The sequence below is a fragment of the Lipotes vexillifer genome, unplaced genomic scaffold (assembly GCF_000442215.2).
Source record: "Lipotes vexillifer unplaced genomic scaffold, Lipotes_vexillifer_v1.1 scaffold1062, whole genome shotgun sequence".
NCBI lineage: Eukaryota > Metazoa > Chordata > Mammalia > Artiodactyla > Lipotidae > Lipotes > Lipotes vexillifer.
In genome coordinates this window covers 48,374-66,630 of record NW_006772550.1, presented here as the reverse complement: position 1 = coordinate 66,630, position 18,257 = coordinate 48,374, and the positions used below count along the sequence as shown (strand labels likewise).

Here is an 18,257-nt window from a genome sequence, read left to right as displayed (position 1 = left end):
TTTCCCTAGACATAATGTTTGCCCTCAATTAAAGGCACCACCCTTTGTCCAGTCAGGCCTGGAATCATGAACCCTTTCTCCTTTCTACATCTAATTAGTCAATCAGTTATCCACTTCCATCTCCTACACCTAATCAGTCAGTCAGTTATTCATCCATTTATTTATTAAATATTGTGCTCTCATTTTGTGTCCACTGTTATGATGAAATTCTCAAGATTCAGTATTGCTAATATCTTTTGTATTTGTATCTTTTCTCTAACCTTTTTGCTACAACCCTTGCCATCATTTTCATGTTAAAACCTCTTAACCTATCTACCTTTCTTCCTCTGGTCCATCCTTCATTCTGAAATCAGGGTCAGTTTTCAAAATTCAGGTCAGGTCATTGTTTTCTGACTTAAAACCCTTTGGCTTCCTTACTGCCTGTAGTAAAGTTCAAATTTCTTAGTATGGCATTTAAGGCCTTTCACAGGCTGTATTTTTCCATTGAACTTCTCTCGTTTCCTGCAACATTTCTTTGAACCCTGTTCACTACCCTTATTTAATTAATAACAGTTTCCTGAATGTGCCATGTTGGTTCTGTGCTTTTGTTTATACTCTTTACTTAGGCTGTATTGCTTCTCACATTTTCTTTATTATTATTTACTATTTACCATTTGGACCCAACCCAAGCATTGGCTTCCTCTATGAAGCCATGAAATCCCCTTCTCCCATTAAGTACTTTCTTTTTTGTACCCTCATGTACTACCCCGTATACTCTCCTTTAGCAATTATAGCACTTAATTGCCCTTTTCTTGTCTATATGTCTTTTTCTCTGTATTGGAGTGTCTGTTGTATCCACATCCTCTAGCACAGAGCCTGATTTGTAATAAATCTTTCAATAAATGTCTTCAAGGCTTTCAATACATGTTTGATGACTGAATTAATGTATTCTAAGTCATGACCATGATGAAAACATTCCTTCCTTTGCCAGATCATAATAAGCTTCTCCTGGCAGGCATTATATCCTACCTTGTTTATTTTTTAGGATCTTGTCTCATAGATGCTTAATAAAAGAGTATTACAGTAATTTGAGGTATGCAGTGAATTAAGTGGGGCTTCCCTGCAGAGGAAGAAGTTGAATTGTGATAGGCCTAAGCACAGTAAGATTGCTCTTATATTCAGTGGTCCTTATGCCTTACATCATGATCAACTTTAATCACTCTGATTTTTACAAAATCAATAAGATTCTCAGTGCCAATACCTCTGGGGACTGATTAAATGCTGTTAACTAGTTTAAGGATTTTTGCTTTTTAAAAATGTTAAAATATGAGTATCCCAGTTCAATTAAAAGTTGCAGAGTAATTATCTAAAATACTTTGTAATTAAATCACACAAAGAACATATAAAGAGCACAGTCAGACTGAGATTGTGTCATGTCCCATTTCTTTTGTAATTTTCTTTTTTAAGAATGGAGACTTTTTAAAAAAATTAATTAATTAACTTATTTTTGCTGTGTTGGGTCTTCGTTTCTGTGGGAGGGCTTTCACTAATTGTGGCAAGCGGGGGCCACTCTTCATCGCGATGTGCGGGCCTCTCACTATTGCAGCCTCTCTTGTTGCGGAGCACAGGTTCCAGACGCGCAGGCTCAGTAGTTACGGCTCACGGGCCCAGTTGCTCTGCGGCATGTGGGATCTTCCCAGACCAGGGCTCGAACCTGTGTCCCCTGCATTAGCAGGAAGTTTCTCAACCACTGTGCCACCAGGGAAGCCCCTGTAATTTATTTTTTTTAAATAATGTTTTATGCCATAAGTTGTAGGTTTCTTGGAAAAAACTTAAAGAGTTAGGTGCCATGGGTATGAATAGGGAACGAGATTCCAAATTAGAATAAATTCTTAAGCAAGAAAGCTACTAGGGAGGAGACTGGCTTTTTCATTGGGTTTAATATTAATAACCCAGTGTGGTTTGTGGAGGGGTGGGAAAAAAATCAGTATCGTGAATTTGGGTACCTGTTTTACCTAGGAAAATAGGAGTTTATAAACAGAAGCTTGTACTTGCGTAATGCTTTATACATATAAATTCTTTTATTGCTTTTTTAAAATTTTAATTTATTTATTTTTGGCTGCATTGGGTCTTCGTTGCTGCACGCGGGTTTTCTCTAGTTGCGGCGAGCGGGGGGCTACTCTTCATTGTGGTGCGGTGGCTTCTCTTGTTGCAGAGCACGGGCTCTAGGCACACGGGCTCAGTAGTTGTGGCTCATGGGCTCTAGAGTGCAGGCTCAGTAGTTGTGGTGCATGGGCTTAGTTGCTCTGTGGCATGTGGGATCTTCCCGGACCAGGGCTCAAACCTGTGTCCCCTGCATTGGCAGGTGGATTCTCAACCACTGTGCCATCGGGGAAGCCCTAAATGCTTATGTTGTTGATTAGAGGTAAAACTAACAAAATTCTCAGAAAATCACTGTTAAGGGATATGCTTTTCTTGCTTTCAACCTGCATTTATAAAATGCCAATTATGTGCGAGCCTATGTCCTAGGGCCACAGTGAGGAAACAGAAGAGTGAAAGGCATAGTTTGTATTCTCAAAGAACTTGGTTTCCAGTGAAGGGAACATAAACCTGGAGTGGTCTGAGGAACCCTTCTTGGCTTGTTGACAAGAAATAGGAGTACACATTCATTTGAATGCCCTACGCAGTTATTGAGTTTTACCTGAACTAAATAATTAAATTTGGAGAGAGAGCTTTTGTGGTTGGCCAGGGGAGCTTCCAGTTCTTTAGCTGCTAGTATTCTCTTTGTTCCTTAACTTAAAGTTTCAGGAAGTAATATACTTTGAATCTGCATTTAATAACATCATTTAATGTTCCTAAACCACAAATTCATTTTGAGACTAACTTCCACAAGTTGCTTTGATCCCCACCTGCCCGAGTAAAAAATTGTAGCTAGAGGACAAGAAGGTCAGCTTGATTAAAAAAAAAAAAAAATGGGGTTTTGGGTTGAGCTCGGTGTGCACTCTTTAAAACCATGAAGAATCTGGAATGAAGTTGTATTGTTTTAAACCTTTACTTTCGAAGGTGTTATTTTTACTTATTTAATTTCTATAATCAAGGCTTTGAATCAACTTGACATAGATGACAGCCAGAAAAAACATGGGAGAAGAGGATATGAGGGAAATGGTTGGGTAACACAAGGTAAAAAAAAAAAAAAATTTTTTTTTAAATTAAATGTAGTTATCTGAATGAGAAAGCAAGTTTCAAGAAGTGACTGGTAGGGGGCATGTAGTCATCAGCATTGTTGTTCAGTTAACTGCTCTTGGACTCAGTAGTGACTTTATGCCTATGTAAAATCCCTAAAATGTATGCATTTCATACCTTCTAAAAAGCTATTTGAAAAACTAAAAATAAAGAATATGAGTGGGTGGTTCCTCAGATGATAAGGTAATTGATAGGAAAGGATTTGAAAAAGAGAAAGCTCTTACTTGTTCCTTTGCAAAAACTTCTTTAATCAATACCTAGGTTCTTTGCAGTCTTCATGCTTCTCCTCTAACCTTAGCTATCCAGTTCCTTCCTTCACTGTTGTCCCTAGCTATCAGTAAACTTCTCAGAATATTTCATTCCTTTGTCAGAAAGGCAGTCTGCCTGGATCCTGGAATCAGGTAGAGTTGAACCTGAATTCTCTTAAGTAATTTATGAACTTGTGACTTTGGGCAAGTGTTTTAGCCTTTCTGAATCTTGGTTTATCTGTTTAAAATAGAATGAAATCTACCACCTTATAATATTAGGAAGATTAAACAATTAACAGGGACAAAGTGGTAAGGATGTTACCTGTTATATAAGTGCTCAGTAATATTTGCTCCTTCTTTTGCCCTCTTATCCAATTGTGGATTCCTTTTAAAAGCAAAAAACTTTTATTTGTAATTTTTTAAAAAAAGAATTTATAAGTAGTTTTGAAAATTCTTTCAAATGTGAACTACCATACTTTAAATGTGCCATACTTAAAAAAATTATTCTTACAGGAAGTAACTCAAAATCTCAGATATTTCCAGGCCCTGTACCAGGTATTATTCTTAGTTCAGCATTAAACTAAAGCTCACAGACAATGTTAAAGTATTTCAGAGAAGATTATGTCATTAGATGATGTAGTCAACAGGTACTTTTTCAGACTTTTGACTGCAATTTTTTTTTTTTTTTGCGGTACGCGGGACTCCCACTGTTGTGGCCTCTCCTGTTGTGGAGCACAGGCTCCGGACGCACAGGCTCAGCGGCCATGGCTCACGGGCGCAGCCGCTCCTTGGCATGTGGGATCCTCCCCGACCGGGGCACGAACCCGTGTTCCCTGCATCGGCAGGTGGACTCTGAACCACTGCGCCACCAGGGAAGCCCATGACTGCAGTTTTTAATTGCTTAACCGACTGCATATCAGGTAAAGTGTAGCAAAGACAGCACAGCTACTAAAATGAAGCAGATTCACAATGTCTGTTTTATTTCACTTCAGAGTTACAAATAAGTATAGGAGAAAGTTTCATGAATATTTAAAGACAGAAGGTAGCTCATCAACAAATGAAGTGACAATATTCATAACATAAGCAAATATGGAAACTTTATAGAGTTGAGCTGTCAGATTAGCTTAGTTTTAAGACCACAGTCCAAGATGATTGATAACAATTATGTTGCAGTTATTTGTGCATTTAGAAATCAGTAAATATTCTTGATAGGAAATAGTACATTCAGGTTCTAATCTTTTTTCTCCCCCCCACGTGATAGCACCCTAAACATTTTGTAGTAACAGTGTGTCTTTCTTGTGGGCTTATCTTGTGCCTCTAAGTTATTAATACTTAAGATGTTCTTGGGGGATAACATATATTACCCTCATTTCAGACAGTCAAGTAGAAGGATAGAGAAGTGAAAGAATAGAGTGTTCTGTTCTCAGTCTACTTGTGACTGTCAGGGAAATGTTAAAGCCTTTCTGACTCACAGATGACTCACCAGAGGACAGAATCTTTAATGTGTGTTATTTAATGATTTGCAGAATGACCCTTATATCTAATATCATTACCAGTTTTCTTATGGTCACCCTGAAAGTATTTGTAGGTGTGGAGTATGTTTTGTGGTAAAGGTCATTATCAGAAAACGAGGATGGCAGTCATCCAGCATGGATATGCTGTCCCTTTTCCTGCTCATGGCAGATATTGCTGTTTGATCAAGATTCTTTACTGCAGAGTCTAGATTTCACCTCAGAGTCCTCAGCGTATTGCTCAAGGCCGCTACTACCAATCAGTCACAGGCCCACAAAATGAAATTACTTTTCAGTCTTGGCTTACTATTTATTAAATTAATTTGCACTAAGATTATGAGTTTACTTAAAAGTTGAGGATCTGTCATATTTGTGATCCTATAGCAGGCACAGTTTATGCTCTCATACTTTCTTATGGGTCAAATAAACATGCACACAATTATAAGACAGACTCAGCTCTATTATTGGTGTGAAGGGAATAGAGAAGGATGCAAAATTTTAACTGGAAAGGTTTGTGAGTGTAATGATTTTGGACTTGGAGGGTAGGATCTTCAAGGTGGTCTTTACAACTTTAGCAAAGGCATAGAAGGTACAAAATATATGATGGATTTGGGGGAATGATAGACAATGTATCTTGGCTAGAATGTATAGTACTACAGTGATAGGGTAGAAGCAAATAGAGAAGCTTGATCTCTGTACAGTGGGTTTTGGATTTTATTTTGTTGTTCCTGGGCCACACGTGGTTTTTAATCTATAGAATGACATGATCAGATCTGTGCTTTGAGAGAATAACTGTTTTGACAGTTTGAATAGAAATGGAGTCGGAATCTTGATAACGTAGGAAGCCTTTTTAGTAACGTAGAAAGAGATGAGGGTAAGTACTAGAATTGTGGAATGGGTATGGTGAATTTAGAATAAAATTTAAAAGATAAAATTGATAAGTGAAACAATAAATTGAGGTTGAAGTCTGGAGAAATTGAAATAGTAATTTATGAAAAAATAATGTCTGTTGACTAAAAAAATCCTCTTTTGTGTTTTATCCAAACTTCTATTTTTATGTCTTTTAAGTATATTTTCTGTAATAGTAAACTTAATTTTAAATAATTTTTTTGGTAAGATTAAACTGTTTAAGAGTCTTGTTTGATACTGAATAATTTTTTTTAATTTTTTAAATGCAGTTTTTTAGTTAACATGTTTTAAATGGCAAAAATATGGGCATATTTAAAGTATTTAAACAATAACGATGTAAAGGTGAAAAGAAGTCTTCTTTTCACCTAATTCTCACTTCCCTAATGGTAATCACTATTAACAGTTTGTGTGTTTAAATATATAGGTGCACGCACATCTCTATGTGATATCTTCTGTCTGTCTGTCTGTTTATTTATCTATCTGGCATGTTACTTTTATAAAAATGGGATCTAGTGTACAATTTCTCAAAGTAGCAAAAACGAACATGTTCATTTACATATCCCAAAGAGAGTCTTTCTGTAGCACACAATAACAAGAAGCAAAAGCATATAAACTTGAAATTATGCTTAGTAACCAAAGTTTTAATATTCTTACTTAGAAATGATCTAGCAAGCCAGTGATTATCCACCGATTAATTCAGTTTAATATTAGTCTAAGCTTTTGTTACCTTAAAGTTCTTGGAAATTATTTGTAAGCTGACATACTATAAAACATAATTACTGTTGAAATGAAAGGTTTGTCAGAATAGTCTTTCAATTTAAACAGTTTTACATTTTCATAGTCTTAAACATTGTGTGTGAGTAATGCTGGCTTATTTGATCAGTAAGCCTATATATGTTTTAGAAAGTTACTCTAATGGAATAAAGATGTATGCTTGTATTATACTTAACATTGGTTTAAAAAAGCAGAAGATAAACCTATTTTATTAAACTATTTTTGTTTGCCATTTACCTTAATTATATGAACTTGGTTCTTAAAACCTTTCTGAGTTAATTTCTGTAAGAATAATTTTAAAAAATATAACACATTTAAAATATTAGAAGATCAATTTGCTTATTTTCTGGGAATTTTGGTAATATTCAATTTATAAAAATAGTGCATATTTATCTCTATAAGCCAGTTGGAACAGAGCTGCTTTAAAGAGACTTTATAATCTAATTTATTAATACCCTCTGAGGGTAGGAAAGCATTATGTACTCAAAATAAGAGGTAAAGACTTTTTTGAATTAATAGACACATAGCCATACAGACACTGAGAGAGCTTATCTTTTCCCAATTCTCCAATTTTAGCCATGGCTACAGAGTTAACAAACACAAACCCTGACCTTTCCAGATACTGAAGAGCTATTCTCCTTCCAGGTTGGCATGAAATTCTTAATTGATTTGAGCTCAAGATAGGTAAACAGGGAGGGGCTTCCCTGGTGGCGCAGTGGTTGAGAGTCCACCTGCCAATGCAGGGACACGGGTTCGTGCCCCGGTCCGGGAAGATCCCACATGCTGCGGAGCGGCTGGGCCCGTGAGCCATGGCCACTGAGCCTGTGCGGCCGGAGCCTGTGCTCCGCAATGGGAGAGGCCACAACAGTGAGAGGCCCGCGTACTGCAAAAAAAAAAAAAAAAAAAGATAGGTAAACAAAAGAGATAAGTGAACAGGTGACTAATGAATCAGATTCTTCTTTTTCTCTGACCCAACAAAGATCTGTATAAACCATTAATTTGTTTACAGAGATCACTGAATGACAGTCCATAAAATCAAATTCTGAATCATTGTTATCACCAACAGAGAATAACTTATTGACCATAAATAAACTAAAAACAAAAACAAAATTAGAAGAGAGGAAAGTTAAAATAGAAAGCACAGTTAACAAAGTTCTATTGCTGTTCTTAGTTCACTTCTGGGAGACAAGAAATGTCTGGGCTTGAGCTGCCTGTGAGGTGTATGTACTATTTTGGCAAAGAAGTTACCTAGCTCTGTCAGGTGAATCCACTGGGTATCGTGGTGGAATTTCCAAAACTACTAAGGATAAATTTTAGAAGAGAATTAAATCATGACTCTTATTCAGATATCAAATGGACATGTTAAAGGTTTTATTTATCTCATCATTAATGAGGGAGTCAGAGATATGTTATAGCTGGTTCAAGGGAGAATGCAAAGGACACGTACATTTATAGATCAGGAATATTGAAGTGAATTTGCAAAGCTGGCTTCTTCCATCATGGTGGAGAGAAGTCAACTGAAATGGGCAGAATTTATTTGCATGTCTGTAGACAAGAATTGTGTGCTTTACCATTAGTTTTCTATATGTTAACCTCTATCTTTACAGAGTGGTAAAATAGTCCAATGACAATTCCTGTAGGATTAAATTATCCCTAGAAGCTGCAGCATTTCATCAGAAGGATCTTTTTTGCTTATTCAAAAGTCTTAAAATTTTCTTTACAAAATGATTTTTTTCAATCTGCATTCCCAGAGAATTATTTCTTTATCCTTGATGTTTTATTAATTTAATTTAGATATGTATTTGGATCTGTGGTTTATTGTATTTTTCCTTTCCTTTTGTAGATTTTCTTTACCTTTATTTTAGGGCTATTTTCTATCATGTCTACCTGCTTTTTCTCTTCTATTTGTTTAGTTATTCTACTTCAGGGATACTAAGTATCTTTCTGTTTAGTCTCTGTCCTACTTATTCTATCTGATTGCCTTGGTATCTCTGTTTTTCTCCTCAATACTTAGGAGATTTTTCTTATGATTTTTCTTCTTGCCATTAGTTTGATTTTCAGTGTTTGGTTCTTTTTCTTGCTTTTTTTTCAAATTCATTTTTCTTAATTGATTTTCTTAGCTCCATAGCTTTTCTTTTCAACTTACCTGTTTTGTCCTTTTGTCTTTGAGCTTTTGATTTATTAAATGCATGTGCTTATTAGGTTGTTTTCTGTTACAAAGAACTCATTGGGGATTTCCTTATTTTCCTGTGTTATGTTTGCTTTCAGACTAGGTTCTTCTTTTCTTTCCTCTTCTTTCCACCCTCTTGTTTATACAGTTGCATGGCCTTTTCTTTATATCTTGCTAGGTAAAGACTTGGATAGCAAAGTCAAGACTTTGTATCTGCCCTGATATAACATGGGTGAGTTCTCCTTGATGCCATCCTCATCTTAGCTGTGATTTTGTCTCCTCCTTTTACTGTACCCCCTCAATACATCTTTTGAGCAGTGTGTTTTATTCTGTCTGCTTCTCTGTAGTTGAAGGATATAAGGTGGTGGTGGGGGGAGAGTTCTTCTGGGGCTCCAGGCTCTCCTGTCTCCTTAGATTTTGTTAAGTGTCCTGTACTGGCCTTATTCCATCCTGCCGAGGGTGTAGTACATTTCTAGGGGCTTCAGACCCTTTCCTTAACTCAGAAGAATGCCTTGGAAGTCAACAGGTTCTGGTGGCCACTCTGCCTGTCTGAGCTTAGGTTTTAAAGCTTCTGTGCTGAAGATGTTCTCCTGGACTTTTCTAGGGCATGCCAAAGCAGGTCTTTCTATCCAAACCGGAGGATATTTATTAAAATATTAAAATATTTATATATTAAAATTTTCAAGTTTTATTAACTCACCAATTTTTCTCATTATTGCTTCTAGGCAGTGTAATCAGGCTAGGAGCCAGATCACACTGTGCAGAATCTTTTTCTGGCCACTACTTTTTAAAGTTTAGAGATTTTTAGTTTAAGCATTTTCTTGTTTAACTGTAGCTGGTGGATTTTTGGCTGAAAAATGACACACACACGTATGTATAGTCTGTCTCTTTTTAAAAATTAATTAATTAATTAAATTTATTTATTTTTGGCTGCTTTGGGGTCTGCACGCGGCCTTTCACTAGTTGTGGCGAGCGGAGGCTACTCTTTGTTTCAGTGCGCGGGCTTCTCATTGCAGTGGCTTCTCTTGTTGAGGAGCACGGGCTCTAGGCACAGGACTTCTGTAGTTGTGGCTTGTGGGCTCTAGTGCTCAGGCTCAGCAGTTATGGTGCATGGGCTTCGCCGCTCCGTGGCACGTGGGAACTTCCCGGACCAAGGCTTGAACCCTTGTCCCCTGCATTGGCAGGCAGATTCCCAACCACTGTGCCACCAGGGTAGCCCTAGTCTGTCTCTTTTTTGTGTGTGTGATACGTGGGCCTCTCACTGTTGTGGCCTCTCCCATTGCGGAGCACAGGCTCCAGACGTGCAGGCTCAGCAGTGATGGCTCATGGGCCCAGCCACTCCATGGCATGTGGGATCTTCCCGGACCGGGGCACGAACCCGTGTCCCCTGCATCGGCAGGTGGACTCTCAACCACTGCACCACCAGGGAAGCCTGTGTTACAACATTTTTATATAACCACAGTGAACATATAGTGACCATATTATATTTTTGTTAATGTTAGGGCATTTTAATATTTTTATCTCATTTTTGTAATCTCATCAGATGACATAATTTATTAAAGTTACTCACATAGAGGACACTTTTAATTTTTATGCTCTTTTGTGTTCATTGAACCTTTTTGTTGTTTTTTATTACCTTTAAAATAATTTGAGGGACTTCCCTGGTGGTACAATGGATAAGACTTCATGCTCCCTCTGCAGGGGTCCCAGGTTCGATCCCTGGTCAGGGAACTAGATCCCATGTGCATGCTGCAGCTAAGAGTTCGCATGCCACAACTACGGAGCCTGCCTGTTGCGACTTAAGACCCGGTGCAACCAAATAAATAAATATTAAAAAAAATAAATTTGAGAGGTTGAGATTAATGGATTGATCAATGTTATTAACTCATTATACTTCTCACCCTGGCACTAACTGTAATGTATGTTTGTATTACTGGATAGAAATTCTTTTGAGATTTGCTTAAAATGACAGCTGATATTTCAGCCCTTGATGCCAGAAGAATTTTTTTTGGTGCTGTTGGATTCTTTATCTACATCCTTCTCGTAACTTTAATAATGAAAGTTTTAAAATGTATTCCAGTTTTTATAAGAGCAAGTGCACTTAAAAAAAAAAACAGGGCTTCCCTGGTGGCACAGTGGTTGAGAGTCCGCCTGCCGATGCAGGGGACACAGGTTCATGCCCCTGTCCAGGAAGATCCCACATGCCGCGGAGCGGCTAGGCCCGTGAGCCATGGCTGCTGAGCCTGCACGTCCGGAGCCTGTGCTCCGCAATGGAAGAGGCCACAACAGTGAGAGGCCCGCGAACCCAAAAAAAAGAAAAAACAAAACAAAACACCAAAGTCACATTTTTATTTTTGAAGGAAATAATATTACCCAAAATGGAAAAAATCATTTGGATTGGAAATTGGAAGATGTGCTGTAGAAGTGTTATTTTTCAATACAAATTTGATAGTCTAATTTTATTATTTCTGGATTTTGCTATCATCATCCATAGCCCAAGTTAATAAAAGGGTTTACAAAAATGTTTATTTTCTTCTAACATAAAGTTATTAATTAGTGTAACCAGTATTTATTAAGAGTTCTGTAGGAATTATGAGTAACTTTTCTTTTTTGCTGCATTTATTTAAGAATATGCATTCATATTATGTAATAATCCATGTAATTATCCTTATTTAGAAATGTTTAATCTCTTTTTTTGTCTCCTCAGATTTTGTCAAATTTTAAGAACAAATGCACCATATAGCTCATGGAAGAAAAAACACAAATCAAGACAAATTTGGGTTCCAAGTTGCCAAAGTATGGAACAAAACTTGTAAGAAGTACACTGCAGCCAATGCCAAATGGAAAACCTGTTAATTTATTGGGAACTTCCAAGAGTAGCAATGCCAAAAGTTACATCAAAAATAATGGCTCTGATTGTTCATTGTCCCATTCATTTAATTGGAGAACGGCAAATAAATACCAGTTTAGTGCACAAAGTCCTGAAGAGCCTAACGGTACTCAGAGTTCACATGATAAAGAAATTGATCCTGAAAAACATGCACCTGCTCAAGGAATGTTTGATAAAAATGGGTTGAAGGGAGGTTTGAAAAGTATTTCTTTATTCACATCAAAGTTAGCAAAGACATCTACTATGTTTGTGTCATCTGCAGAAGAGTTAAACCAAAAGTCTTTGTCTGGACCGTCCAATTTGGGTAAATTCACCAAAGGCACATTATTAGGAAGGACTTCATATGCTTCAGTCAGTGCTCCAAAGTCGCAGTTGAATGGATTTTATGGAAACCGATCAGCTGGTAGCATACAGAGGCCTAGAGCAAACTCATGTGCCACCAGAAGCAGTTCTGGAGAAAGCTTAGCACAATCCCTAGATAATATTAAATCTCTTGCTTGTGAAAAAATGGTTAGATCACAGAGTTTTTCACATTCCATTCAGAATTCATTCCTTCCACCTTCATCTATAACCAGATCACATTCCTTCAATAGAGCTGCAGATCTTACAAAGCCTTATCAGAATCAACAGCTACCCATTAGAGTGCCTCTGAGGTCAAGTATGCTAACAAGAAATTCTCGGCAGTCGGAAGTACTCAATGGGAATGAACATTTAAGGTATGGATTTAATAGGCCTTATGCTGCTGGTGGAAAGAAGTTGGCTTTACCAAATGGCCCGGGTGTAACTTCCACTTTGGGTTATAGGATGGTTCATCCCTCTCTACTGAAATCTGGCCGATCTCTGTTTTCTGGGACTATCACAGTTGATGGTAATAAAAATTCACCGGCTGACACATGTATAGAGGAAGATGCTGCACTTGTGGCTAAGGACAGAGCTAAGGATAAGGACCAAGAACTAATTGAAAATGATAGTTATAGAACAGAAAATGACCAGACCATGAAGCATGATGCTAAAATTAGATACCTGGGTGATGATGTTGATGACATTTCATTGTCTTCTCTGTCATCTTCTGATAAGAATGATTTAAGTGAAGACTTCAGTGATGATTTTATAGATATAGAAGATTCCAACAGAACTAGAGTAACTCCAGAGGAAATTTCTCTCAAAGAAGAAAAGTGTGAAAATGTACCACCAAAGGATATATTTGATTCCCCCAAGGAAAATGAAAAATCCTTCAGTAAAACTGATGAGTGGATAGATATAAGTGTCTCTGGTAAATATTAATGTCCTTAATTTTTTTTGCTTTCTCCTAGATAATAGAACTGAATTTCTACTTAGGATTATCTTCTGATTAATAACCGGATACTAACAATTTCATGGAAGGATGGATCTAGACAAAATTGGAATGGGGCAACATTTACCTTCCTTGTGACTTTTGTCCCTTGTTCTATTTTTCATGCTAAAACAACATCCATAAAAATATTCATTCCCTTATGGTATTTTACCTTTGCTCTTCTTTGTCACACACAGGCTTATTCCTGCTTGCTTCAAAATTATTTTTTTTCCCCGCTTCCTCCAGTCAGTGGCAGCCTGTTTTAAACCATCTCTTCCTTTAGGGTAGTAGATCACTACAATTTGTTAAGAGTAAAGCTGTACCAAAGGGTAAATGGACTAATATAGGTTATGTCCAATCTAATGAATTTTTTTATCCTAGGCAATTTTCATTTTTTTAAAGGAAGAGTTAGGTTTCTTGCTTAGTAGACTTAATAGTTAAACTTTCAGAGGAGCTTAATTTTTTAAATTGAGAGTGAGATAGCACCTGTTAAACATTTCTTCTTATTCTTGGTAATCCTGGTGCTAAATACTGGAGAAAATATATCTCTGTGCCCATCTGGCCTGAAAAAGGAACAAACTGACGGTTTGGGTATAGGCATGTAGTCTGGTTGAAGGACTAGGCTATCCCTGGAGATATGCATAAACCCTTGACTGCCTGAGGGTCTTCTAGTTAGGAGTGACTGCTGGAGCAAGTTATCTCCTTATAAGGAGTCAACTGCAAGGTTAAATGATATACACAGAGTAAAGAGTTTCCTGGGCAGTGCTTAAAAATAAATATCTTAGGAAATATTCAAAGAATATGAGGCTTTATGTACATTTCTAGAAATATTGCAGAAGTGAAAGATGGCTCAATGAATTTTCTTTATTGGGAAATATTTCAGTAGGTTATTTTTAAGATTTTGCATCTTGATTTTTTTATTGTTTAGAAGATGCTAGTTATGAATACTTTTTTGCCAACTTTTTTGCTATAATATATCAAATTATTAAAGCTTATATTTTTTGAACCTGAGAAATAATTATATTTTTGTGAATTAATAACTTTTTTTTTCCCTCTCTTTTAAAAAATCAACTGAAGACAGGAGTGAATGTTCAAAACATGCTTCTGGAAACAACTTGATTTCACCAGATACAGATTACAGAGCTGGTTCTTCATTTGAACTCTCTCCATCTGATAGCTCTGATGGAACGTACATGTGGGATGAAGAGGGCTTGGAGCCCATTGGAAATGTCCACCCAGTTGGGAGCTATGAGTCCTCTGAGATGAACAGCATAGTATGTATGGATTTATATACCATTTTGGAACATTTTGTTTACTTTGCCATAGAGAGACTTGGGATATTGATTGGATTTTTTAAGTTTATGAACTAACTTTCCTAGTTTGAGAAATGGGAATTCATATCTCTTAAAGGCCTACAAAACACCTGGTCTTAATACATAATAAAGCATATATTTGTATAATATAGCACGAGTTAAATATGTTCTCATACACATTCATAATATAGTTGACCCTTGAATAACATGGGTTTGAACTATGAGGGTCCACTTATATGTGAATCTTTTTCAATAGTAAAAACACTACACAGTCTGTGGTTGGTTGAATTTGCGGATGCGGAAATGCGGTTATGGAGGAACAGCGTATATATATAGAGGGCCGATGGTAAGTTAAACGTGGATTTTCAACTGTGCGGAGGGTCAGCACCTCTAACCCTATGTTTTTCAAAGGTCAGCTCTATGTAAATAAATACACACACATATTCATATGGACACACTGTACTGTTCAGGTTAAGCTAGGCTAGTGGTTGTCAGTAGGGGAAGGCAATGTCTGGAGACATTTTTGGTTGTCACATTGAGGGATGCTGCTGGCAACTAATGGGTAGACACCGGGATACTGCTTAACATCCTGTAATGCACAGGATAGCACCCACAACAAAGATTTATCCAGCCCAAGATGTAAGTAGTGCTGCTGATGAGAAATCCTGGGCTAGGCTGTGCTGAGGTAACTTTCTCAGTGCCAACTCTCAGTGACTTAACACAATAAAAGTTTATTTTTTACTCTTAAAATGTCTATTGTAGGTCTGGACAACTCTCTAGGGCAACTGTCTTCAGTGTTCCAAGCTGCTTTGATCTTGGGCCTCTTTTGAGACCCTTTGTCACTCTGGTAACAAGGATCTCACGCATGCAGTTACTGCCAGAGGGTCTCACACATGCAGTTACTGCTGTGGCCTGCAGGTGGTATATGGCACTTTTACTCACAACATACTGACCAGAGCTAATCTTATGTGCTGAGTGGGCAGGAAGTGTAATTTTCCTGTGTGCCTGGTAGGCAAGGGCACCAGATATGAATGAGCACTAGAGGACCTACCATATATTTATACATGCATATTTTAAGAAAAATTGCAAGTAATGTGGATTATATGCCATGTGAGTAAAGTATAGTTGGTGTGATTAAAGTTATTCCCTGTAGTTACTGAGTATATAAAACCAATTTTCCAGTAGTTGTATGGGAAAATTTGTAGTCTTTGTGGTATATTAAATTTCAGGTAGACTTCAGGTGATGTAATTTTCACAGGTTTATTCATATAAACCTGTGACTTGGAAAAAAATAAACGTTGTTACCAGAGGCTTGTTAAATTGCACAGACATGGAGAGGACACGTACTTAATTTAGAGGCAGCATCTCTTATTTCGTTAGATAAAGGAAGTTCAGAAAAGATTACGGTTTAGGGCCTTATGTGCTCTCTTACTAGGACTTTTTAAGCGAATATGATTGAAGTTGAAATGATCATTGTGTCCAGTAGATGGCAGCAGTCAGCTGCCTAGTACCTGACATTTTTCAGACAGTTCACTGTTCTTGTAACATAAATGATGAAATAGCCTCTGGAAGACTTCAGTACACATTTGAATTGACCATTAGTCTCTAAGATCCATGAATTTCCTCCTTGATCATTTGGCTTGTGTATATGGGGTGGGAGACTACAAAAGTGTTCATTCTGTGCTTTGGAATGGAATGGTGTCTGTGTGTCATTCTCTTCGGATCTAAGAGGAAGATAGTCTGAGAAAGGATGGCGAATTGATGGTAAAAGTTGAAAAGAGTGTGTTAAGATCTACTGTGATAGTGGATTTACCATTTATGCTCTAAAATTCTATCAATTGTTTGCTTTTCTCTATTTTAAATTAATTTTGTTACATGTGTACCTGTTTAGAATTGTTTCCTTGGTGAATTGGACTTTCAGTCATTGTTTAGTGAACCTCTCTAACCCTCATTATGCTTTTTGTCTTAAGGCCTCTTATTTTTCAGAATTAGTATATTTTACCAGTTTTATTTATATATTTTCTATCCTTTCACTATCAGCTCTTTTGATATATAATAAATAGGTTATTATTTTTTAAAAAATACAATCTGGGCTTCCCTGGTGGCGCAGTGGTTGAGAATCCGCCTGCCAATGCAGGGGACACGGGTTCGTGCCCTGGTCCGGGAAGATCCCACATGCTGCGGAGTGGCTGAGCCGGTGAGCCATGGCCACTGAGCCTGTGCGTCCGGAGCCTGTACTCTGCAACGGGAGAGGCCACAGCAGTGAGAGGCCCGCGTACCGCAAAAAAATTTAAAATAAATAAATAAATAAAAAATACAGTCTGTCTTTTGTTTTTAACTGGTGAGTTTGGTCCTTTATGTTTGCATTTATTGATATACTTGGAATTAACTCTGTTATCTTATATTTTTATTTAAATTATCTCACTTTTTCTGTTTCTTCTTTCTCCTTTTTCTAAAATAGTATATCTAACTTACCCCAAAAGAACTTTAGCCTGTTCTCATTTTCCTTTGTCTCTCCATTGCCTCCTTTGTCTCACCAAAGACATTTCCTAATCTTGTGTCCTTCTCCACAGGCACCACTATGGTTGTTCTTTACAACAGTGCTCATTCCGGTCCAGGCTGAGGTTAGGAGCCTTCACTAGAATGTGTGTCAGCTGTGTCCACAACTAACAGTTTAGTTGAAATCCATTGTTTAGTTCAGCTGACTTTCTCTTTGAAGAAGGCAGTGTGTTGATGCAGTCTGGTGCAAGCTCCTTATCTTGTCATAGGTCCTCACAGTTTGTAGATGGACTACTTTGCATAGCACTTGTCTAGAATCTAGGCTTTTTTTTTTGCTTAAATATTGACAGTGGTTTGTTGAGGTATAATTTAAATACAATAAAATGTACAAGTCTTTTGCATATAGCATAGAGAATTTTGAAAATGTGTGTACTTGTTTAACAATCATCCACATTTATGATATAGAATATTTCCAGCACACCAGAATATTTCTTGTGCTCTTCAGTCATTCTGTTACCCCACCCCAGGAGCAACCACTGTTCTGATTTTTATTGCTGTAGCTTAGTTTTGCCTATTCCTGAATTCAATATGAGTAGAATTATAGACATGTGTTATTTATATCTGGCTTCTTCCAATAAATGTTATATGCATATTTGTTAGTTGTTTGCTCATTCTTCTTATTACATAATAATCCATTGTGTGAATATATTATAAGTTATTTTATTCTGCTATTGATGGACATTTAGATTGTATCTGGTTTTGGGCTACTGCTTCTGCTGTGAAGATTTTGCAACATGTTTTTTGGTAAACATTTATGCATTTCTGTTCACAAAATATGTAGGAGAGGAATTGCTGGATTATAGTGTATACTTATGTCTATAGCTTTAGATGCTTTCAGTTTTCCAAAGTGGTTGTATCCGTTTAAATTCTCACTAGCAGTAAATAAGCATTCCCGAAATTCCACTTTCTAGTTTATACTTTATGTTGTCTGTTTTTTTTGCATTTTTGCTATTCTGGTGGGGGTATAGTAGTATTGCATTGAGATTTTTGTCCTGTGGTTTGTGGTAACTACTTGTTTGCCATTAGTATATACTCTTCTGTGAAGTGCCTTCTGTTGGACTTTATGTATTTTTTTTAAATGGTTTGTTAAAATCCTTTGTATATTTTGGATATAAATTTTATATATACACACATATACACATATGTGTATACATTTTTATATATATGGATTGCTTTTAAAGCCTTTTAATAGTGTCTTTTGATGAGTAGAATTTAACAATTTAACATTTTTTCTTTATTATTAGCACTTTTTGCACTGTGAGAATTTTTTGTCTACTCTAAAGTTATGAAGGTATATTCCAATTTTTTTTTTTTTTTTTTTTTTTTTT

The 18,257-nt window shown here is 36.8% G+C and overlaps 1 protein-coding gene across 1 annotated transcript in view; it reads left to right on the top strand.

Moving 5' to 3' along the window:
• CCSER2 (coiled-coil serine rich protein 2) overlaps positions 1-14,536 on the top strand; it is a 44,657-nt gene extending 30,121 nt beyond the window's left edge. The window contains 3 exon segments of the mRNA XM_007472307.1: positions 11,542-12,997; positions 14,135-14,355; positions 14,358-14,536. Coding sequence (XP_007472369.1) covers positions 11,581-12,997; positions 14,135-14,355; positions 14,358-14,414 — 1,695 coding nt within the window. The 5' untranslated portion in view covers positions 11,542-11,580 and the 3' untranslated portion in view covers positions 14,415-14,536.
• The last annotated feature ends 3,721 nt before the right edge of the window (positions 14,537-18,257 follow it).